Raw genomic sequence first — 25411 nt, forward strand, 5'->3', positions numbered from 1 at the left:
TAACAATAAGCAATAGGACATAACAAACAATAAGCAATAGGAAATCCACTCTTTGCCAGAGACGTGGATAGAATCGAGGCTTATAAATATCAATTTTATTTCTAAAGTAGTAGCTCTTAAATTTTTTAAAATAAGACAAAATATGTATGAAATGAATGTGTACAAAAAAGCTGTGTTGTGTTTCTATAGACATTTTTTATATAAACACATAACTAAATGTGACAGAGACCCATTTCTGGCATCACTAAGGTAAAGTAAGTAATAAATAAAGAAAAGACTTTTGCTCGAACAATTCGAACATGATAAATAAAAAACTTGACAATCGCGCATGCATTAATAATTATAATTTTTATAATTTCTAGTTTGCTTTTTTGTGCGACGCTTAATAATAATAAAATACGTTTTAAATCATGTTCCTTTAGTTTTTTGTCAATGTCCTTTTTCTTATAAAAATGTAGAAAATTGTTAAATAGTTATATTTTATAAATATTTTACTAAATAGTAAAAATTAATAATAAAGTTAAAAAGCTAATGACTTTTAACTTTATTAATTATAAATTTTAATTTTTAATTTTAACTAAATATTTTTGAAATATATAAACTTGTTAATTTTTTCCCAAGTTTTAAAAATTTATTTATGTAAAAGAAAAAATTATGAAAGAAAAAATACTTTAACTTAATTCAGTTTAAAAAATATATTAACTTACCTAATATTAATTTTGTGAACCCGAGAAAAAATGTTTCATATAAAAACATATAAATATATATAAAATATGTCCATATATATTTATATTAGCTTCCTTTCTTTTCTAAAATTTCTGTTTGATATAAAAAAATAATAGTTATACTGAAAAGATAGAAACTAATTAAAAAATAATTTTCGCATTGCTTCTTTTAAGAAAGCTAAGTATAAAAAATTGTCCATATATTCCGAAATATATATGATTATATATAAACAATTTTTCATACTTAGCTTTTTTAAAAGAAGCAATGCAAAAATTATTATTTTAATTAGTTTCTATCTTTTCAGTATGACTATTATCTTTTTATATCAAACAGAAATTTTACAAAAGAAAGGAAACTGATATAAACATCCCGATCAAAAATTTTTCATGTAAAAGTATGTAAAAATCTGTAGAATTATGTATCAAAAATGTCCATGCAAAATTTTACATTGTATATTTTTATTTAATTTTACATATTTTTATGTAATTTTATATAATTTTGATATAATTTTATAGATTTATACATACTTTTGTATAAAAAAATTTTTGCCGGGAAAAAAATTGCTAATTTACAATTATAGATGATTACATATCATTATACATAACTATATATAATTACATATGAATAATTCTTTCTCAATAAAAAATGTTTCATGTAAAAGTATGTATAAATTTATAGAATTATATCAGAATTATATAAAAGTATATAAAATTATGTAAAATTATGTAAAATTATATAAAAATATACAATATAAAATTTTGCATGGACATTTTTGATACATAATTCTACAGATTTTTATATATTTTTACATGAAAAATTTTTGATCGGGATATATAGACATCTTTTATATAAGTACATATATTCATATATGTTTTTATATGAAACATTTTTTCCCGAGAAGTTATCGAAGTTTGTAAAATTACCGAAGAAAAAAGTTTTTTAAATCTTTGCACGTTTTACTTAATTAAATAATTAAATAATTAATTTAATTAACCATAAGATATATTTAACATTTTATTTGTAAATTCAATTTACATGGAATAACAAAGAAATATTGATTAAATTGTACATATTTATTTTTACAATTATGCGCCGATCATAAAATAATCGCGAGAGCCGGCGGCGCCCGCGCGATAAACATATTCTGAAAAAGCATTAGACGCCGGCGATCGCCTCGGAGCTCGAAGTCAGAAAACGTTAGATGGGGGAAGAGGCAGAGGAGAAAGGGACAAACTCAGCCGCGAACGTAGCCGAGTGCGCGACGGCTCACGCCGATCGCAGCCGAGCGCGCGTGCCTCACGGATAGGGGGAGTGCGATGTGTGCGTGAGCGTGCCCGGGCTTGAAATCGCATCACAGATACACACATATACACGCATACATGCACGCACGAGAGACGCGCTCGCGCTGGACACGCTCTCGCCTCTCGTCTCGCTCTCGCTCTCACCCCCTCTCGCGGATGATAAACATGGCTGTCGTGCTTTGTGATGATTATCAGCGTGAATTTGTGTGGCCGAGTGTCGCGCCGAGTGATCGCGAGTAACATGGATGAGGGACGCCAGTCCCGGAGACCCAGGTAACGACAACGCTGAGCACTCTATTCACCTCCCCGTCTTCCTCCCACCCCTCCCGCCGCCGTCGCCGTCGCAGGCGAAATTCGCGGAGAGATTGTCGCCCGACGACGACGACGACGACGACGACGACGACGACGACGACGACTGCGGTGGCGGTTGTGTTTGTGTGCGACTCGCTCGTTATCGGTCCCCGTTCACGCGATCCCCTTGGTTTATATCACAAGCGTTTCCTATTTCTCGTTCTCCTCTTTCTCCCCCCTTCGCGCCCCTACGAAGGTGAGTGAACCTGCTCCTGCTGCTGCTGCTGCTGCTGCTGCTTCTCGCACGTCACGTACCGCTGACGCTGACGGTCCGTCACGCGTTATTTGCGCTATCGTTCGCGCACCATCTCTGACGGTACACCGTTGTACGTCCCCTCACCCTCTCCGAAGGAGATGGATGTCGGAGGACCGTGCATGCCTCACGGCACCGATCACCGTGATCGCGGTGATCCTTTCCGCCGCTGCAACCGAGTAGCGAGACCTCTCGGGGAACATTCGTCGAGATCACTTTGTCACTATGCATTAACGATATGTCAATCTCCCCGTTGCTCGACCCCGTTGAGATCTTCGGTGCTCCGTTTGCTGTTTGCGTCTACTCCAGTACTGTTTTGAATCACGCCAGCACGTTTATAAATTTAAACTGGAGTCAAAATAAATCTGGCAAATTTAAACACTTCTAACTTTTACAATGTCAGTACTTACGTGTTTTCTAACGCAGTCAGAATTTGTCTCATACTAGATAAATATTTAGTGGAGTATAACACTGTTAGTGTCAAGAGAATAGATATATAATTGTTTACAACTCATTAGAAAAGGAAGTAACATATGAACAGTTATTTTATTAAAAGATATGTAGTATATGAGAGAGGAGTTAAATGAGATGTTAAGCTTGTTCCTTTTAGCTGAACTTCTTGCTTTTATTTATCTTTCCTCTTTTTTTCTCACTGGAGATAAAAAAGGATGAACTATGCAAGAAGTTTATCTAAAAAGATTAAATCTATTAATATCGTGCACAGATTGATTATGTATCTTTACATTTTATCTTGAACAAACTAATAATTTTACAGTAAATCTTATCTCTTGTATATATTAAATTTGTTTATAGATATGTATTACTAGTATACATTCTATTACATATTTTGATTTATTTTAGGCTGTCGTCTGGGTGAGCAATGAATGTACTTCGTATTTTGACACCGTGTGTGTTACAACGCAGACGTATAAGAGGCATAGAGAACACTGATAAAAGGGATTCCTGGTTCATAAGAAGACAGCTTGGAGATGCCTCTCACATGACACATAGAATGGGTGCTTCTGCATCGTCCAGCATCACCAGCGTAGGTGGAGATTCAGTCCAAGCAGCCAGACTCTCGGCGTCAAGTAGTCCGGAACAACATGGCATTGCAGTTAGGTACATTATCAGTGTTTTACATACAATTTGCAATTTTCGTAAAACATATTGCTTGGTCTTTAAATTTTCAAATAAGAAAAAGACATTTAAACTCTTTCCTTGATATACGTATAGGTATGCTTTGACTGATCAATGATTGTCTTTAAACATATTATCTTGAACAAGAAATAGTATAGAAAAGTATACAATGAGTATACAAAGTAATGTGCCGTGATAAATAATGATTTAAAGATGAGAGTTATGGATTTGACTGCACATCAAACTTTCTATAGTTGTTTGTTCATGTATAGAGAGAAAAAGAAGAAGATGACAGGATTTGCTACGTTACGCAAAAAATTTATTAGGAGACGCCGCTCCTCCAAAGCGTGTGATCATGGTAGAATTATTAGAGACCTGGTGTCCACATGGAGCCACTTAGAAGCAACCGCCTTGCTTGAGGAGTACGAGGCGTTAGCTGCGTTAAAAGATCTTCATGTTCAAGCTGAATTAGCTAGACCACCAGCTGCTACTTTTAAGCAAGATCTGTCGATGTTATATGATTACAAGCATTGCTCTGATGTGGATCTTGTATATAGAGGAGCATGTTTTCCCGTTCATAGAGCCGTGCTTTCCGCCAGATGCCCATACTTTAGGGATTTACTGGCTAGTTGTCCCGGTATATATCCAACAATAGTTTACATTTTTTAATAAAATTTCTTTATAACATTTTTTCTTTACATATAAAAATTAATGTTATAAAAAATATTGTTATGTTATATGATTTACATAATACATTGTATATTTTACAAAAAATTGTAGGATATGGTGCTAGAATATGTTTGGAGTTAAGGACTCCTCATCTCGAAGTGCAGATGTTCTCAGCGTTATTACGATATCTTTACACTGGTGATATTTGTCCGCATGACGCGACTTTGGAGGCGAACCTACTCCGACGACTCGGAGAAGAGTTCGGGACTCCAAATCCGCTGGAGCATGATCTCAGATATTTGCTGGATACCGGCGATTACGCGGACGCCGCTCTTGTATTTACGTCGGACAGTGATTATCAAAGGCCGGACAGCGGAAGTTCGGAGTACGGATTTCGTCCTAAATTAGAACTGCCATGTCACAAAGCGATACTTTCCGCGAGATCTCCCTTCTTCAGAAATTTAATACAAAGACGAACTAGATCGGGCGAGGATCACACGGAACGGGCACTTCACATACCTACTAGAATAGTGTTGGACGAGAGTGTGATACCTAAACGATACGCCAGAGTATTGCTACACGCTGTGTATCTAGATACTGTTGATTTATCATTGATACTGAGAGGAAGTGGTTGTGGAAATAGCGCTGGTAGTTTGGGAGAGGTAAAAGAAAGTAGAAATATTAGCAAAAGTATTCCGTATATATTATTATAGAATAATTTTATACTTTTATTCTATACTTACAGGTACAAGCCCTGACACATACGGGCCGAATGCGACCAAGTCCATTAGAGGAAGCAATGGAATTGTATCAGATTGGACGGTTTCTCGAGCTTGATATATTATCACAAGGTTGCGAGGATCTTATTTTAGAATACCTCACCTTAGAATCGCTACCTGCTGTTCTCAAGTAAATCCGATTACTGACAAAACTTTTACAAATATTAGAAATTGAATTGTTATTAAAGAAAAAATTACCTGTTATATGCAGATGGGGCAGCCAACCTCACGGATCAGCATGGGTGCACAGACAAGCATTACATTACTTAAGAGAGGAATTCCAGCCGATTGCTTCGTCCTCGATTCTCCATCAGTTGGATCACGCTCACTTAGCGAACGTTTTACAGAGCCATTTTTTACAAGCGAGCGAACTTGAAGTGCTGCAGGCAGTGCTCAAGTGGGGCGAACACGAATTAGTACGTCGAATGGAGGATCGGGAACCTAATTTACTTAGTCATACTGTGCATTCCGTGACGAGGAAGGGTATTAAAAAAAGGGATCTCAGTGACATCGAATTACGGGAGATATTAAGCGAACTTCTGCCACTTGTCAGAATAGATCACATATTACCACCGAATAGCGAAGCATTAGCACAAGTATATTTTTCATAAAACATATTAAATTACTTTGAAAAATTGATATCTCTTTTTTTCTGTTTAATATATATTTTTTGTTAATAACTTAGGCTATTAGGAGAGGATTGGTTTCAACCCCACCAAGCCACATGATAGGAGATGAAAGAGATAATTTGAGGGTTAATGCTTGGATAAGAGGCGGAAAGAAAAATGGATTTTTTGTGAGGCCAAGGCTATTCATGCCATATTATGAAGAAATTAAGGTAATAATAGTTTTCAAAGTCCGAAACACATTGTGGGATACATTAACAAATACCTTTTCTTGATATTAGTCCTTGGTGGAAGAACAGATGATTCAGGAAGCTGATCTAGTGAGATTACGAAGACCACGATACGTAGCGGATATACCGGATGCACTGTATATGGTTGAGGAAAAACCACGAGCTATGGGTACCGCTGGCGTTGACGTTCTTGCAGCTGCATTTCCAGGTATTATGATATTAAATTATTTCATGTTTCACAAATTTAAGATTGGCATTGGATATATTATTATTATATATATCTATACAATTTGACATAAAAATATAGACAGCTTTGTAATAAGAAAATGAGATTACTTCAGTAATATTTTAAGTGTTGAATAAGTGAATGGGAAGTGAAAATAACAAGATGAAAAAGAAAATAACAAGATAGATTTAACTGAAAATTGATATAAGATAAAAAATATAATTTGTTTGATGGAAAAATAAATTTGTGTTATAGTACCAGACTCTGCAACGATGGCCGCGATGCTGAAACGAGAGCAGAAATTGAAACAATCACCCAGTTGTCAACGAGCCATAAGTTTGCCACTTTCTTCGCGACACGAAATTAATCGGCAAGTGCGATTGCGCGTTGTCAGAGAGTTCAACTTGCCCGACACCGTGGCTGATCTTCTGGAAGTAAGTACTTTCTGTATTTATATATTGTTCCTTGGTTCTAAATAATTTACAGCAATTCATAGCAGTACGTGTAATATTATTCATAGCAATAACAATAATAGTAACAAAGAGTATATAATAACGTTGCATCTGCATTGCATGGGTAAATTGGGAGCAAGAAAAATCGATATGAAAATAGATGAATATAAGACGTTGAGAGATTTCTGAGCCGATTAAATCATAATATAACGTTTCTTTTATTAATCTCGAGTGCCGTGCGCGCAATCTGAGAATGCTGTCGTGAATGAGTGCTCATAAAATGATAGGAACGTAACCAGCATTCTGAAACATTTTCAAGAGGAATATAAATGCATTCGTACGAAGTTAAATTATATTTTGCAATAATTATTTTGTGATTGATAATCTGTGAATAAAAATCAATAATGAATTTTATTGTATACATATTTAAAATTTTTTATTTATTAAAAGTCATGTTATAAAGCATTGTTTTCTAATTTACAATATTTACACAAACGTCATTAATTTTTCTGTATTTTCTTTGTTTTATAAGTGATACATATGAAACTTATTATTATTATAAAGAATGCAAAGAGTTTTGAATGCGATAAAAGGTGATAATATTTTCCGTTTAAAAAAGTAAAATTGAGTTGCAAGTTTTACATGCACATTATACTAACGATTATATCTTTATGATACGTCTTTAAAAAAATGTGATTTTTAAAATGTTATAAATATTTAAAAATGCCATTAAAAATATATCAGTCGCATTTTTGCGTCGTGACAAATAAATTGCATCGTTTATGTTAATATTTCTATTATTAAATCTAGTCTTAATTATTGATTGAATAAAATCAATCATTTGTTAGCTTTGGTCCTTTTAGTTTGTTATCTAATATTGTCTTATCATTTAATATTGTCTAAAAATTTTTGTCATATGTTTATATACAATTTTAACATGATTCTATGAATCCTATTTGTACTTATCAATATATTTTCTTTCTTTTAATTTATTTTTATATTAAAAAATAAGAGAAATTTTTTCCCTACAAATTGATTTGTTACGGATAAAATTTCGCGTTTAATCAATTCACGAGCCATCCCTTCCGATCGAATGTATGTAAAACGTGCAACAGTTTTTGTTTATAATTATCATCGTCTAGCCCGCCTGCGAAAACGCAGTTATCCGCCGTTTCGGACTCCGTCTGTGAAACGGAGCCACGCGCCGCTTGTATCACTTGCACCATCATGATGCACTGGCTAAATTTGATGGGTGCATATTGATTCAATTGCTCCATAAATTGGCTCTTGGGAAACGCGTTTGTATCTACACTTAGCGATTTTAAACTCTCGATGAAAGAGTCGTAATAGAAGTCAATCATGTCGTCGAGATGATTGTCGAGTACATCCTTCCGGGAACTGGATATGAGGAAAAATACGAGATCGTCGACACCGTAGTTGTAGACCGTCAGTTGGAAGTCCACAATTTTCATATTGATTGGCTTGCCCGACTCGTCGTATTTGAACATCATATTATTTACCCAGAAATCATGATGCACCAGTGTCGCCCACGGTTCTTCCGGTGTCACGTTGTTGTGTGCGAATTCGATTGTTTTCTGGATTCTATCTAGATAAGTTTCCGCTTCTTTCATGTGCTTGTAATCGTTATGCGCCTTTTGTATCATATCCTGGGTTCCTCTCTCCGCGGCATTGTTCATGTTAAATTCTAGAATGGGTAGCACCGTTTTCTTGAAGAACTCGGGTTTCTTGAACTTCAAGCCGATCGTTATGGCGTGCAGCTTAGCTAAATGGCTTATCGCAAAATCCATGTGCATTTTGTCCAGACCTACAATGCGGTCTTGTGTTATATAATTGTGACTTTTTAGATTTTCCAAGACGATAGCTGCCTGCTCGTCGAAACGCTGCGGGTCTTGCAAACCTAATCTGCCGCCTAAAAATTGCGGCACGATAGCGCTCAAAGCTTCCCGGGAAATTCCGCTTTCGTTTTGGAGTTTCAAAAATTCTGGTGCCACTATGGTATAAAATTCCAATTCCTTCTTGAATGTTAACGGACTGTCGAACAAATCTAGCAAGTACGTCGATTTCGGCGGTAGTTTGACAACTACGTTTAAAGTTCTCTTCCTGTCATTCTGTTCCGCGCTGATATTGACGGCTAATATTATGCTACCGAAGTTTTCTCCTGGGTCTGTTAGATGTTTCCATTCCACATCGTGTATTCGAAAATCGGGACCGTATGTTTGCATTAACAACGCGTCCAGATTTTTAACAGGAAGCAAATCGAGTGATGTCTGCGTTTTCCTAATAAAAAAACATACTAGTGAGTTATTATTTCAGAAAAACTAAAGCGCATATTGTGTTATATATTGTGCGATTATAATTATATAAATTATATAAAGTTATAAATAAAATAATTGACATACATTGTATTTTCTACGTGGAACTTCTGGGAAACTGGGGTTAAGTCTTCTTTTATGTAGATTGGTTGTTGTTTAGTCGCCAATATCATATATCTTGAGATTTTTAACCTGTAAAATAAATTTCTTTTTAAATCCAAAATTTGCTTAGAAATAATTAAGTTATATATTGTTATTTATTTTGATCAATTTCAATTTAATTCATTAAAATTCTCTTATTTTTATTTTTATATTACTAAACCCTTTATATTATATATTATATAAACCACTTGGATTTAATTAAATATTTTTACATGCAATAAAAAAATTATATAAAATTGCAATTATAAGCAAATTATAGCTACAAACTTTAGGATTAACAGAATTTTCAGTGAAAGAAATTATTATTTAAGATATTAATATATATCCGGTGAAATTAGATTTACATTAATAGTTTAATTAATTCAAATGTTCTCGCAAATATACAGAGAATTAATATCTGTAACTAATGGTAGAATTGATGTTTCCACAATGACAGCAACGACTAGATAATTTTGGGAAAGAGACACGTGTTATGGATTATGAATATTGTGGATTTAATATTATTCTCTTTACTCAAAATATAAACTGAAATAATACAATGGCTATTCCAATTCGAATTAGTGTTGTGCTGTAAATTTGTATCAAAAGAAATTTTCAATACATCAAATTTTGATCGTAATTTGAAAAGGACTTTAAATCAATTCTCTTTTCAAGTTTCATGTTCGACACTTTTTGCATACTTTCTCTTTTCGCATGGCTTCTTCTACATTATTAACAAGAAAATCATAGATTTATTGAAGAAAACTTTTAAATGAGTAGCTTTAGTATTTTTGAATCTTTCTTACAAGAAGTATAACTCTATAAAGAATTATTAACACAAATTTTTAATTTATAAATTGAAAAATTAAATACTGTTAGAGCAATTTAAAATTTTGGACAACTATAGTTTATATCTAATAAAATGTTTTATTTATTTAATAAATTTTATCGATTATAAACAAATTGTACAATTTACTTACAGCTTTATAAAGCTTTAACGTTATTGCACGCGTAGATATCTTCGTATCACCAATCTCCGTGAAAAAAAATGATTCCCTTATTGTCACTCGGTCTACTTTGCGTTTTATCTCTTCTATGAGACCGTTCATGTAATTTTTACTTCCTAACGTTCGCTCGCGTAAATGTTCTAGTATTAACTGTCATTATGTTATGAAGCGTCGCTGTTTTATATCGTAGTAGGGAGAGAACTGTTGATAGGCTCCTCGCTCCGACTATGACTCGTTCATGTAAATTCAATTCGCAGATAAACTAATCGCTTTTTATCGTTTATAACGCACAAACTGTACTTCAAAATGCAACAGTATTTTATCGGACAAACGGCAAATCATAACGGCTTGATTTTTATCAAGTAACATTTTTATCAAGTGATTTTTATTAAGTGGCGCTCGATCAGTGTGAGCTCAGAAAGCAGAACGTGCACATCGTTATTTTGCACTTAGATGGATACAAGTGCATAGATAGAAATTCAATTGAACCGTTCTTGTTGGTTTAATCGTGGCCGAAGAACATGCAATCTATTTATAGTGCACTCGTGACACGGGAAACTTTGAGTGTTAAGATAAATGTTGCAGAAACGATGTCAGCGGGTTTGCGGTCCGTGAATAAATTATTCCTAAAGTGCGTAAACTTTTTTAGGATTAACAACTGCAACTTTGTTAATGTCACGCTGCCTGCACGCGCAATTCTCTTAAGGTTGCGCTGTTTATCAAACGATAACACTGGCTTTTTACGTTTTTTTTTAATACAACGCGAATATCGTGAACGTTGAAAGATAATAGTCATCCAAGACTTTTTATGGCTCGTCCGTATTGAGACATATAATTAACTCGATGCCCTGTATAATTGCTCAAGTGACTTCGTGACTGCGACGACACACTTACGGACGTGAGCCAACGTTACGCGATGTTTTATTTCTGGTAGCACAAATTTATTTTTGGAAATTATTACGAATAAAGATCTCTATTTACCTCAATTTTACTATTTAATATTAAAAGTACAGTACTGTATTTTTGTTAATGTTTTGCTATCTTAACGTCTAAACATCTTTTTAAAGTATAAATATATTGCTATTACAAATAAAAATGTATTATCTAATGAGAAGAGAAAGGATGAATAAGTAATAAACAAAACGTGAATATTCAGTACGTATCGTATGTATCGTATGTATCGAGGAGTAGTACATTTATAAATAGTTTTATAAATGTTATCACGTATAATTAATGTTAGGAACATTATTCAGGTTTTTATTATATCTTATCCACGATATATCATATCTCATCAATATTGAAAGTATTGGAAAAATTTTGAGCGTCAAAGATCATTCTGAATATCCGTGACCTATATCCCTATATTCCAGGATTCATCAATTCAACGTATTTTCATTAATTGCCATGCCAGTGGAATTCTCTTTTTTGTTTTATTATACATACCAAAGTAAGTAATAAGCCGAGAACAAAAATCTGTTATTATAATTCTCCTCGACATTAAATTGACCGATTTAACAACAGTGAATAGGTCGCTGGAAGGAATTCGCAATCTACGAGGAAATTGAATGAGACGGATAAAAAAAGATGGGGAAAACTTGAGGCAACGCGCGTCTTTTCTCTCTCTGCATATTATTATGTGATAATCAGTCATTAATAATGTCGTGTTTGTGCTGATTATTTTCCGCTAATAGGCTTAATCACACTTCCACGCGTATGCAAATGTATCGTTAACGCGGAAGCTGTTCTGTTAGGATTTTCCAAGTTCTCATCCCACGAAAGCCACATTGATGAACGTTTGCTTCTGGATTTATAGTGTTATCTAATTTTGCTCTAGATTTCTCACACTTTCCTCTATCATCGGGTTTTTCAACCTGATTTGGAGATTTTAGTGAAAATTACACGCGACATTATTTCAACGTTCGGTGAAATATGTCTTTACAACTTTACTCAAGTAGCTCGACTTAGAATTTCTAAAATTATAATCAAAGCAAAATAATAGAACGTTGTTTTCAAATCTGTCTACACTGTAAATGTAAATCTGATGCATATTTTCTCTATATTTTCTCGCTGGAAACAGTTTATTATTTCTCGTCAAGTGACAAGCAAAAAATTGCATAAGATCTCCCTGAAGATAATTAAGTTTTACAGGAAGTCCCTTTAGAGGCGCTATAAAATAGCGTCATATTTTGGAGCAAGAAATACAATGAAATAAATCTTACTCTCTAAATAACTTAGAAACTTCAAAATAGTGAAAAATCACTCCTTCCTAAAATTCCTATGGGAATAAATTTTGACTCTATAGAGGCAAATCGAAAATTGCACAAGGGCAATTTTCATTCTATGAGACTCAGAGAAAAGCTGAGATTTTAAAAGTAGATCCTTTGCTCTCTAAAAATTAATACACGTGACTACTCTTCATATATCATTAAACAGAAATGAAGATAAAACTTGTCAGTGCTTTTTCGTGATCACTTGTCTTTTCTACCTTTATTGATCGCCTTAATTATTGCATCACCATTGTGATGACTGCGCGTTCGAGATGACACAATCGTGACCATAACAATAGGCAGGTGTTGCGAATTAATTCAAATTGCAACGGGGACTTGCATGCCAGACACGATCTCAGCAGCTGCGCACACAGTTTAATAGCACGTAGAGCTGAAAATTCGGAAGTAAATTCAGCATCGTCAATATTGATGGACAATACGTCGATTTTCCTTGTAAAACTCGAGACTGTAAATGCAATTTTACGCGGGAAGAATTGATATACCGTAATTCCAATAAGTTTTAAGAATTTCGAGCTGTTAGCATAAGTGAAGTTCATTAGGAAACTCACGGCTACGTGTTACAAATGTTAAATCATGTGCGGTGGAATATTTAATTGGCATTATAAGGCTCTTCAGAGTAGATGTTTCTCGTGTACAACGTGAGAGTTCGTCGCGCAAAACAATTCCTAAAACAAGGAAGCTCGTCGACTCTTTTTTTCACTTAAAACCGATCGAAGCAGCGCAAGTAAATGGGAGATTGAATTTTAACGGTCAGCATGCCGGTCACGTTCTCAGATGAGGAAGGTTTGAAACGTGTTTCATATTAAAATCACATCTGCGTTCACCATTCGTACACACGCGCTAGATGTTCGCGAATTCTTATCATCCAACATATATAATTCTATCCGTAATTTTATTTTCTGGTCTGCCCGATATCGATATCCTGATTAGACAAGCGTATCGTTGGCCTTCGCATTACGTAAACGAGTGATCCCCAAATCTGAACTAGTCACTGATTTATGATGCTATACTTTTAATTGCGATTATCAGACTATTCGCTGTTTTCTAGTGATTCCGATTAAGAAGGGAGTACTCTCACGATCAATATATTATCGCTGAAAGATAATGTATATATCACTGATTGATATAGTTGTAGCACTGTAACCAAACTAATCATAGTTTTTTTAGTGAATAATACACTGATTTCTCTGTGAGGAGTAATCGTACTGATTTTTTACAGCCTTGAATATTATAAATTTATTCTAATAACAAAATAAATCAAAGAAATATCAGAATTTTTGCGTCTGTTATGTAACCGCTTGTTTCAAGTACCGACGTTTGTTTTGAATTCTCTCTCGCTTAATCAGAATGATTAGCAGTTCCTGCACGGCTTCGACACATGACATAATAATTGTAATCCACATTCACTTTAAATTCGCCGCTTTTGGGATGGGCGTAAAAAGCTTAACGCGCCAGCATTATTTGCTTAAGAGCATTATTTAAAACCCTGTCTAAAAAAAAAAAACGTAGAAGAAAATCTTTATTACATAATATAGTCACGTATTAACACTCGCGCACTCTCGATCTGCCGGTTACATATTTTGCATACGTTACTATTAATGAGTAACGTCATTTACCTTAACACTGTTAGAGCGGGACGCGATCGAAGCACATTTATCAAGATGTCATCGGCTTGACGTAGACGAAATGGTAACACGTGCGTAACTCAGAACGGCCAGACGTCAAATTCTTGTTTTTATTTATTTTATCCTCCTTTTTTTTTCTTTACAAAGTCCGTCTTATGCACCGCGACGCGTGAGTACTTTGCACGGCACTTTGACAACGCAATTCGTGACTAACATCGCGAGGCTCCCGTCGCTGTTTGACTTTGTGCCTCTTATTCTCCCTCTTTTTCCGCGCTGATGTTCGCATTATCTGTGTCTAACGTCGAACGAATTAGACGTATAGTTACGGGGGATAGAGACGCGGTAGCGGACGAGCGCCAGCAAACTGAGAAGACACGTACGATGCGTATTTTGTCTCAATGCAATGAGATGCAAACGAGTCCTCGAGAGATAAATATTCTTTCTCACCGTCGAGCTGTGATTTTTCGATCAGCCGCGACGTCGAGAGTTTTCAATGCCAATGGTCACATGCCTTATTACGATGTCTAATCCACAGAAATAATCTACAAAAATAAATGTAAATTTATGTTGTAAAAATGTTTCTTCGACGTAAAGGATCAATCTTGAAATATTTAAGATTCTTTTCTGGCAACTTGTATTTTTTATTTTTTACTATTGGCAAAAATAAAAATTTATTCTGTATTTTTTAAAATGTAAATCGATTACTTCATTAAAAAAAGAATATTAAAAAGAATAAAAAGATTTAAAAAATCTGTCAATTTTTTCTACTTCTAATTTTTTTTCTAAAGCTTTGAAGTAGTTTTAAGGCGATAGAACGAAATACTTGGTTATATGCTGTTTGAAATACTGGCGCTCGAAATTATAGTTACGTAACTCGCAAAAGTTATCTCTTTCGTTATCGGCACATTATTTTGTAATAAAACTCAATTTACGATTTATGTATATTGCTACATTGTTTGTATTTACGCAACGCAAATGCTATCGGTGTAACTGACTTTCGATATCGAATAAATTAGCGAAAACCACGAGTAATGCTCGAAATCACGCTCGAACAATGAGACGACGTGCAATCGATACGTATATATAAATATATGCAAATAGAAAAATATATTATAAATATACATGCATACAAAGAACGATATATCGCCTAGTATGTTTTATTTTAATATTTTTGAAATTTATATTATGTTTCATTTTCTCTTTATTTATAAAATGTGGATATTTTTGCGGTACAGTTTATTTAAGATTGGGTAAATTAATATATTTTTTAACTAAATTAAGTTAAAATTAATAGTTATAAAATTAATTTAGTTATGTTAAAAGTTGTACGAACAAAAAACTCGGTTACGTTAAAAATTGTATTAAAAGTTACGCTAGGTTAAGTTAAATTAGTGAAAAACGTTATTTATGTTTATATTAAAATTGAATGCCATATTTGTTTAACTTTAGAATACTCAAAACAATCATAACATGCACCAAATAAATTTAATATTTTTACACATTAAGTTTATATGAAATAACAAAAATTATTGTTGTCCATGTGTTTTTTTAAGTTTTTTCTTTTATATAAAATTTATAATTGTATAATTTTATGAATTTTTTATTTACATGGATAAATTTTTAATTTAGGAAAAAACTTATAGGTTAAAGTTTACGTGTTTAAAAAATAACTAGTTAAAGTTAAAAATGAATTTATTAACTAAGTTAAATTATTAACTTTATTGTTTAACTTTTTAATTAGTTACTCTAACCAGCCCTGAATTTATTATTATACAATAATAATTCAAATGTAATATTCATGTAATATGTAATTTTAAAATGGTAGAAATTTTTTCCGGGCGAGATAATACGACACACTTTAATTCAGTGAAATGCACGGGTTTTCAAGCTGAGTCTTTATTGACGACGCGAACGATGTGTACGACGATATCCTGAAGAGCGGCTCTGTTCACGAAAAATAATTTATCTTGATGTCCCGCTTTAAAAGCGGTTTGTATACGCGGTGATAGATATACGCGGTATCGCACCAGGGTGACAAGCGGATGAATCATGGAACGACACTTGCGACTACTGCCAATCGGATGAAACGCATGCAATTTCTGTAGCGTAGTTCGTGCAGCATTATGCATGAATAAATGCAGAGATGTATTATCAAATACGTGCAGCGCGTTGCATCACCGCGGCTTCGGCGCTATGGATAAAATGAAGCGAACCACAACAAACGCGGTGCAAATCTGACAATGAGTGATGCCCGAAAGTATTTTCGTTCATTCCTGAAATAATGAAAGTTACATAATAGTTGCCAGACCTGATCTTAAACCGTTGAGAACGAAAGCTTTCTGCGCTGTAAAAATTAACGGGATAAATAAACGATAAAGTAATTTAAATTTTTTTATGTAAAAAGTTTTAAGTACATTTAATTTTTTTAATACATGTACGTGTGGAAAAGTGAGATAAAATTTAATTTTTGATCACCGTTTCCGTAGGGAATATCAAATAAATTACTGAACGTGTTTTATAATGCAGATGAAGCGCACGGAGGCTCTTTTTGCATGCGTTTTCGCGAATATAAAACGTTTACGTACGGTTTAAAATTATGCACGTTAATACCGTCGCACGTACGTATTTGCGAGTACAAGGTATTATCGTCGTGTGCGATGACATAACGTATCTAACGTGTCAAAACAACATGACACATGTACCGGGAAAACTTTGGTGGTCATTTGAAACAATTCTGTATTATCTATATCGCTTAGATCACGCGATATTAAAAAGCAATTTCATCATCTTACAATTTAGCCTGCTAGCACAGCTTGTGTTGCGTTATTTATTGTTTTTTTCGAACGACTCAGGCGTGCGGGATCGATCCACGAGGAAAATGGAATTCACCGATTGAATGAATCGTTTGGTACGATAATTAGTTCTTATTATCGCTTTGCTTACGTCTTTGTCATCCTAGAATCGATATCGAATATACTTGCTCTTTTCATGGAAGTAATAAAATAATATTTTATATATGCTATCGAGAAATAATATTTTAACTTGTCGAGATTTGAATCGTATAAAAAGATGAAGGTGTAGCAGAAGCTATTGAAAACTATTTTTCTCGTTTAAACTATTTTAACACTTTTCTTCGAAGAACGTGCAGTTTCACGTATCATTACTTGCATCGACTACAATTGGATCACCTGGGTTTCTGAAGTTAATTGCTCCTAATTGGCAATATGCCACACACAATCTTCGTAACTCTTCGTGCCAATAGCGTATCTATCGGCATTTATGAGCTTTGTTCAACGTTAGGTTTGCTATCTTATGATAAGACTGTTGTCTTAGCACGTAAATATTATCCCAGATAATATCGCGGAAGTGAGTTCTCTTGTGCAGCATAACAGCTTGATATCATCGCTCGCTATTTTGATTCATGCGACGCGACGTAATGATTTAATATCTTCCGGGTCAGAGGAGCGACGTAACAGTTTAATACTTTCCGGGTTAGGGATGTAATCCTGGGTGGCCGAAAACGCGGCGGAGGAGGAAGAGAGAGGGTCGAAAGAGGAACACAGAAGTCACCGAGTGTAATTGCACGGAAAGAGCGCTTTGTCATTCTCCAGGCGAGATTTGCGGACGTGTAATTTCGCGAGCTGTTCAGGTGTATGTACGTGTGGGGCTTAATGCAGGGAAGACCTGGGCACGACCTGGGAAGAACGGGTTTTACACCGCGTGCGCGAAATAATCGCGCGTGTCGACGTCGCGCCGCTCGCTAATTTGTTGTACGCGGCGGCCGCATAACGTATGCAAAAGCCGTCGATCCCCCCCGTTCGCTGCATTAATGCGTTTCCGTTCTAGGCAGCGCGTGCGGCACACGTCAATTGGGTCACGGCTCGCGTTCTATTTCGGTGGGCAAGCGGCCAGGAAGGACCCTCGTCCGGAGGACGCGCGCAGAGATTCGTTTCTGTGAATTCGTTTCACAGAGCCCTCTCTCTGTTCCTCTCTCTCTCTCTCTCTCTCTCTCTCTCTCTCTCTCTCTCTTTCTCTTTTTCTCTCACCCTTTACTCCCTTCCCCCTGGGGATTGCAACGCGATCGGCTGTAATTCTCGATCATTTATACGTCTATTTACGCCATTCCAGCCTCGAACGCTATCCGATCCCCCTCCGATTAATATCCACCGACGCGATCTACCGTCGACGTCCCACAAACCTCTCCCCCTCTCCCGTCGCTGCCCTTTCTCGTCTCTCTCCCTCCCTCCCTCCCCCGCCTAATCGCGGGGTCTTTCCCCTTCTGTATTATTCCGAGCTTTTAATGCATCTTTCATCTAGCGGACAGCGCGCGATAAATTGCCGGCGTATCGATTTCAGAACACAGCGTCTTACAGTATGAAAGAGCAAAACGAGCAGAGGATGACAGATATAGAGGACATTGACTCGCCGGGCATGGGTATTCGTGTGAGAACTACCGCCCCGGTGTGTTACGGGAGGAACATGACATTTCCTCGGCCGACTTCGTCTTACGCACATAGACACGAACTTCCAGCTATAGTGACCGAGGGAGAGAGCTGCAGACTTCTTGCCGAGGTAAGGGACGTCACGCGTTACACGTATCGCCGTGTATTTCGTATTAAAATCACGCTGACATTTAGGTGGATCCGATAGTTTTAATTACAGCTGCTCGATTCGCGCCCCTCGCGAGGTGATCGCGAGCCGAGTTGGGAAACGCTAAATTACCGGACATATAGAGAAAAGTCATCAATACTGGCGTATCGCTTAGTTTTTGGATAGCATTTCTCATACAAAGATTAAAAATGAAGCTCTGAAGACATAAATACCACCTAGAAAGTGTCTTCTATCAGAAGACGTATCAGTTTTTTATAATATTGTTTCGTATTTTGTCATAATTGGTACTTTTCGTAACACACATAATTAAAAATGTATGGTTGAGAAATTGGATCTCAAAACTGGCATAATAAGCAATATTTTCCTTTTCTCTTTCTTTTCTTTTCTGAATCATTTGTATGAAATATTTAGTTAATGACTATTCCTAGAAGTCTTTAATGTAAAATTTTTTTTTGCCGGTTATGCAAACATCTTATGATGATTCGTCTGTTTTGCAAGACACAACGTGTGACGTGATTATATATCAAGTTATTCGTTCTTAGTATATTTTGTATAGAAAAAGTCATGAATATATGAACGATGAATGCTCTTTTTCAATCAGTATTAATAAAATGCAATATTAAAAATTTTTTTTTTTTTGAAAAATAAAGGGGTGTTGCTTTAGGAGGCCCATGTCAGCATTGACGGCTTCTCCTCTGACCGCACAATTCGAACTCTCGGTGAAACTCTCGAATAATTTTCAATGGTTACGGAATCGCTTCCCTCCTCCCACTCTCCCCTTTGCGCAGCGGTGCGAGTCTCTTTGTCTCTCATTTTTTTTTCTTTTACATCGTTAATCGTATCGCTGCTCCGCGGCGTAACTCGGCGCTCGATCAACCGCCGCTTCCTCAAGAAACGGATTACGCAAACGGCGCGCCTCCGGGCCTGTCTTTCGCTTTTGTTTTCGCAGCAGCAAGAGGGTAATTCCTGCAGCGACGGCCAACTGTCGGGCGTGATGCCGGACGTGGCGATGGCGACGGCCTCTTTCGGGGCTCTGCATTTAATCGAGGAACAGGAACTCGAATTGGATCTCGGTGACGGGGCGTCGCACCTTCTGCCGCACGTCTCCCCGTCGGGTGGCGGAGCTATCGAGCCGGCTGCCCACCGATCGTCGCTTCCTCATCAGCATCAAAGGCACTTCTCCGGCCCGCCGCCCCCACCTTACGTGTATCATCGTGCTGGCACTGCCTTACCGAGGTTTATTTGAAATTTATGTACGATATGCGGATGGAGCGAACAACGCGGCAACTACTGACGATCTTCCTTTGCGTCCGCCCTCCATCTCTTTATTTTTCTCTCCCCCTTTTGCCCCTTATTATTACATAGCTCCTCTCTCTTTCTCTCTCTCTCTCTCTCTCTCTCTCTCTCTCTCTCTCTCTCTGTCTCTCTTTCTCTCGTAGTATATTGATCAAACCTTGTTATTGCGGGTACAAATTTATTACAAGGATAATTGTACATTTTTATTTAAAGCAAATTGAAAAAAAGGGTAGAAAGTACTTGGTTTAAGAGTGTCTGTAATCTTACCGGATCTAGAAGTTACACCCTGTGCAAGCAAACAAATGGAAAAAAAGAACCTCGATGCTTATCGAGTACGATGCGAACGTATACGGAGTATAGGTTTCACACCGTACAATCTATACACAGAAAAAAAGTAATATAGCTAATAACATATGTAATTGCGGGCTGCCAACTACATAAAATACTCAATACAATAATATTTGCTATTAATGCAAGTACAATGTTGATACTGCAATAGCATATATTATTGTATTGAGTATATCTGTAGTTGGCAGGCCCGCAACTACATATCTTATTGAGTATATTACTTTTTTTTTCAGTGTATATATATATATATAAATATAAATATATAAATAAAAATATAAATATGAATATATATATATATATATATAAATGTAATGATTAAGTGCAATCGTGTATGAGAAGAAATTGCGATTGTGATTTATACATATAAAAAAATGTAATCGTGATATGTGCATGTGGGTGTACTTATGTGTATGTGTGCGCGTATGCGTGTGTATCTGGGAAAAATATAAATGTTGTGTGCTCGCGGTTCCGGCTCCGAAATGTCAAGACTGTTAGCAAGAAAGACTCCGGAAGAAAGAAAGAAAGAAAAAGAGATAAGAAAAACGAAGGAGGACAATGTACGGAATAATGAATAAAAAAAAAAATCGCGCCTTGTCACCATCTCCTTATACTCCACATAATAATAATTATTACAGGAAAGTGAAAGTGCCGTGTATTCCTCGTACAATTCGGTCTGTTCTCGCGCAGAGAAAGCGTATCGGCAACGCGGACGGCGGCGGCAGCGGCGGCTGCTCACGCGAGCGGCGGAGCCGCGAAGCGCTTGATGACATTTTGCCATGCTAAACTTTTTAATTTTTCCTCTCTTCTAGGGCAGTTTCGATGTATGACGGGCTATAGTAAGGCTGTAAGTACACAAGAGAAATCCAATCGATAAAACATATATCGCGCGCTTAGAGATGACGTCCGGGGCGCCTCGGGTCGTAAAAAGCGTGCGTGACGTTCACGATATTTAATGGGTTAATTAATTATCGCTAAGTGCATGAGAATTTTCTAAGAAAAAGTTTTCCATGAATTTAAATGTACGCTCCCCGCCGGCCTTGCCCCGCCGCGACTCGCGTAATATATCCATCAACAAACAGGGTACGTACGTACTACATACAGGGTAACTCAGAAATCGCGTATCATCTCTCAGCGGTAGTCGACGGAATGGAAAAGCGGCACTCTAATTCCGAGATTATTATTTCTTTTTTTTTTTTTAATTAAGAATGCGCGATCGAATTTTGGGAGTTCTCGGCGAATCTAGCAAAGATTTTTTGACGCCGAGTCGAATTGAATCTCATTTCTCTGTTTAAATTCGAATTGAAACTGAAACGAAACTTTTTATTAATAAATTAATATTATTGTTAATTAAATTGTAATATATAGTTAATAAAAAATAATATTGATTATGAACGATTTATTTGAAATGTGACTTTATAAAATTGGGAATGTGTACGTGAATGTGTTCGTAGTTGAAAATTTTGATTACGAAGTTTAGATTCGGATAACAGGTGCTGAAATAATCGAATATGAAAATGTGAACGTATAATTAAAGTGTTACTAAAGGCTCTTAAAAAAAAAACCGATCGACCACAACGGCCTGGTCAATCATGAATCTGCAGCAAAGTTAGTTTCTGGGTTACCGTACGTATTTCGTTTCCGCAAAAGTCATAAAATGTCAGACTTCATTTCAATACTTCCGTGCAATACAATACAGGTAGTAAACGGTGGAAAACTAGTCACTTTCACTTTCGTTGAGGCAACAACGATCAGGCGGGAATTAATCTAAGCGTACAGATTAATATCGACAGGTAGTAATTATTCCTTATTTAATATGGCTCCTCGGTGTGTGTCGACATGGGATGTAATTATTATTAGGATACTCAATTGTAGAATTCGTATATTCAAAGAATTCCTTTACCGTCCTTACGTTAAGTAATTTGAAATTATTTCCTACACGGAAAGAATTTTTTCTTAAAAATTACCCTAAAAATCGTGGTAATTGTAGAACAACGTAAACCTTGAAGAATTTTACTATACTTCTAACAAAATTTACTAAAACTTTGCCAAATTTTATTAAAATTTTAGTAAATTTTAGTAAATTTTATTAAAAGTATGGTAAAATTCTTCAAGATTTATGTTGTCTCACAATTACCACGATTTTCAGGGTAATTTTTACAAGAAAATTCTCTCCGTGTACGTGTGTGTGTATATATATATATATGTATATATATATATATATATATATATATATACACACACACATACAAACCGGTAAATTAACCGTTTTTATTAACTTTATCGATTGTATTATGTATGCGTTTTCGTTATATATTTTCCTAGAGGAATGCATTTCGTCCTATAGAAAGGAATGAAATTCGGCGTTGTTATTATAATACCGCTGGCGTAAATTGTGATATTATATTCGAGAAAGTTATTGAGTTCAATCATTGTGGTTCACGAATGAATTTCACTTGCAGACCTGGATTTAGAAGGATATATTAATTGTGTAAAATATTGTTAACTGTACGCGATTCACGTAAGCTATAAATACCGGTTGTCTGCTTTGTAAAGCGTGTCACTCGCGTTTTACTATCTTGCGAATCGTAAAATTAATTCAATCTATAAAACGACGTTAGATTGTGAATCCACGACGGGGTCGAGTAATATCAGGAGCCACCGGCGGTGGTTCGTGAATCCACGATCGATTGGCGGAATTTATGATTTAAATAAACTAGACCAACTTTTAAGACCAGAATAAAAGAATAGTTATCACGTAGATAGATTAATATTGTATAGATTGAGGTATATCGCGAGAGTAGTATTTTGACATTCATATAGTTCGTGCGTCGCGCAACAAAAAAAGGGAAAGAAAGAAAAGCGATTTAGGTTCTTCCATTCAAACGTTCACGGCTCCCTTGGTTTCCTTCTCCTCAAGTTGAAATTGTTGATTTCTGTAAGCTATCATGAGATACTGATTACGTTTCGCTGAAAAATAAAATTTTCGGGCAGTTTATCTTTTTTATGACTCACACTGATATAGACATATATGGTTCGCTAAGATATATTTAAAAATAATGTTTAATAAATATTTCAGAATGGAAAAAAGGAGGACTCGCTGTGTATTATTTCTCCGTTTCCCGGCGTCATTTACGGTCGGTTTTACGTAAAGTGTCCGTCGTAAAGTAACCGTCGCGAGATTTATCCCCGTGTCCAAAACGTCATCTTTTTAACGTCAAATAATAAACGCGTTACATAACTGCGGGCGCAGTTTTTAGCAAAATAATACCGGAGGACCGCAGAAAATACATCAGAGCGCGGATGCTTAGGGAACGTCAGAACTTTCCCGTTGCCATTACTCATACCGAATTTATGCAAAAGCGTTGTACTCGGCGCGACCGCGACGGAGGAATATCGCTCGGCAAAATCCAGCCTCACCACATTCGCTCTTGACGTCACGGCGCGCTTACGCGCGCGTACAACAGATCGACGGGCCGCATAATTCAGCATGTAAAGTCGACGATGACTTGTGTCGTTCAAGTGAAAATGCTCCTATCGCCCTCGCTTGCGTTGCGCAAAAAATAACTTGTCGCGAGGTGCTTATCGCGTAAATCCAGCGTTTAACACCCAGCGAACAATTTACTGTGAATAATAAGCAGCTGGAAAATAAACAGGAGGGGCGATTCTAATCTCTTCGCGTCCAATTTAAATTTTCTTAAAATATAATCCTTCGCGATAGCTATCACCAAGTTGAAATAACAAGTGTGTCCCTTCTGAGTAAACTGATGTCGCCGATTGTTGCATAAGTTGCATTCGCTTCCTTGAAATTATTATTAACGACGTTTGTTTGACGGATGTTCAAGCATAGCTTAATTTCAGACTTCAGTTTGCGTGATTGTATCTACTTACGTGTTCCTTGGTTTGCGAGTTCAATTTCCAGATGAATTTAAAGTTGATTTCTTCCTCGACGAAAATATCGAGATACTAATGATTTTCGAGTTATGAATGATTGATGAAGTAGTTGTTTGCGAACTAAACTTTGCAAGCAGATAAAATCTGTTTGCTCTCACAAGGAAATGTATAGAAGTATTCCATTTCGACTTTGATGGGTTTCAAACGTATAAAATAGCTGACAATAAAAGATACGTATTTCTTTATAAATATTTTCTCGTTCGCTTAGGTATTGACATATCTTCTTGAAGATAACGAAATACGTCCGATTTTGAATTAATCGTTGAAATTGTGAAGTATGTAGAATATCTTAGACATATACAGATTTTTTATATTATTTAGCGCACTTAAAATCTTTTAAATCTTTTCAAAATGTCATTTCTCGATATATATTTTTTATCTTTGTTAATTCTAAAAGATTAAAGATCAACGATTGAGAAATATTTTTAGTGAAATGATTTCATCGAGAGTTTCCCTTTAAAACGAGCTTTTGCGTTATATCATTTTGTTGACGTAGTTTTGGTAAAAACCACATGAGTATTTGTTTGTTGTCGAAGAAAATATTATCTTATTCCAGTTTCCGTAAGAAATAGAATGTTTAATTTGAAGAGATAAATTCTTGAGATTTGATCATGACATACATGGATATCATAGAGAGATAGAGAAGCGGGAATGTGTTATCTCGCAGAAAAATTATCAAGTAGCATATGCGCAATGTAGACGCGACGCGTATAACACATTTAATTTAATTCTCTAAAACGTAATTTTGCGAAATAATAATATACATGCATAAATAATTTATTTGCTTATAAATGTGTAAAATATTTTAATTATGATTTTAAAGAGTGCAATATTTTATAATATTAATATTATAATGATATTAATAATGCAACATTTTTTTAAAAAATTTAACGGTTATAAAATGCATTAAATATTATAAAGTTTTTTTTTCTGTTTAAAACATTTGTATATTTTTGACTCGTACAAATTTAAATATGTTAAAGCTTTAAAGGATTTTTTTAACTTTTAAAAATGTATTTAATAAAAAAATTATTTCTAGTTCTGCAACATCTGAATATTTA

General features: G+C 35.5%; 2 protein-coding genes across 9 annotated transcripts; one reads left to right on the plus strand and one right to left on the minus strand.

The window, feature by feature from the left end:
* The first annotated feature begins 1757 nt into the window (after nucleotides 1-1757).
* On the plus strand, nucleotides 1758-20364 carry LOC105828821 (BTB/POZ domain-containing protein 7). Of its 7 annotated transcripts, none has more exons than XM_012667343.3 (11): nucleotides 1758-2300; nucleotides 3493-3750; nucleotides 4023-4405; nucleotides 4549-5105; nucleotides 5183-5346; nucleotides 5428-5812; nucleotides 5902-6054; nucleotides 6124-6280; nucleotides 6554-6732; nucleotides 18501-18716; nucleotides 19708-20364. In XM_012667343.3, the coding sequence occupies exons 2-11, from the start codon at nucleotides 3512-3514 to the stop codon at nucleotides 19999-20001; spliced, it is 2727 nt and encodes a 908-aa protein (XP_012522797.1). In that variant the 5' UTR covers nucleotides 1758-2300; nucleotides 3493-3511; the 3' UTR covers nucleotides 20002-20364. The 7 variants fall into 7 exon arrangements, with proteins under 7 accessions (XP_012522797.1, XP_012522796.1, XP_012522799.1 ...); XM_012667342.3 differs by having other exon boundaries at nucleotides 1759-2300; nucleotides 19705-20364; XM_012667345.3 differs by having other exon boundaries at nucleotides 1760-2300; nucleotides 4041-4405; nucleotides 19705-20364.
* Nucleotides 6788-14756, minus strand: LOC105828823. 2 transcript variants are annotated; one of them, XM_012667349.3, is made up of 3 exons: nucleotides 14136-14756; nucleotides 9171-9275; nucleotides 6788-9048 (listed from the first exon to the last, which is right to left on the minus strand). In XM_012667349.3, exons 2-3 carry the CDS (start codon nucleotides 9254-9256, stop codon nucleotides 7815-7817), a joined length of 1320 nt encoding a protein of 439 aa, XP_012522803.1. In that variant the 5' UTR covers nucleotides 9257-9275; nucleotides 14136-14756; the 3' UTR covers nucleotides 6788-7814. The 2 variants fall into 2 exon arrangements, with proteins under 2 accessions (XP_012522803.1, XP_012522802.1); XM_012667348.3 differs by lacking the exon at nucleotides 14136-14756 and adding an exon at nucleotides 10205-14120.
* Nucleotides 20365-25411: the final 5047 nt, after the last annotated feature.

The sequence above is a fragment of the Monomorium pharaonis genome, chromosome 3 (assembly GCF_013373865.1).
Source record: "Monomorium pharaonis isolate MP-MQ-018 chromosome 3, ASM1337386v2, whole genome shotgun sequence".
NCBI classification, from domain to species: Eukaryota; Metazoa; Arthropoda; class Insecta; order Hymenoptera; family Formicidae; genus Monomorium; species Monomorium pharaonis.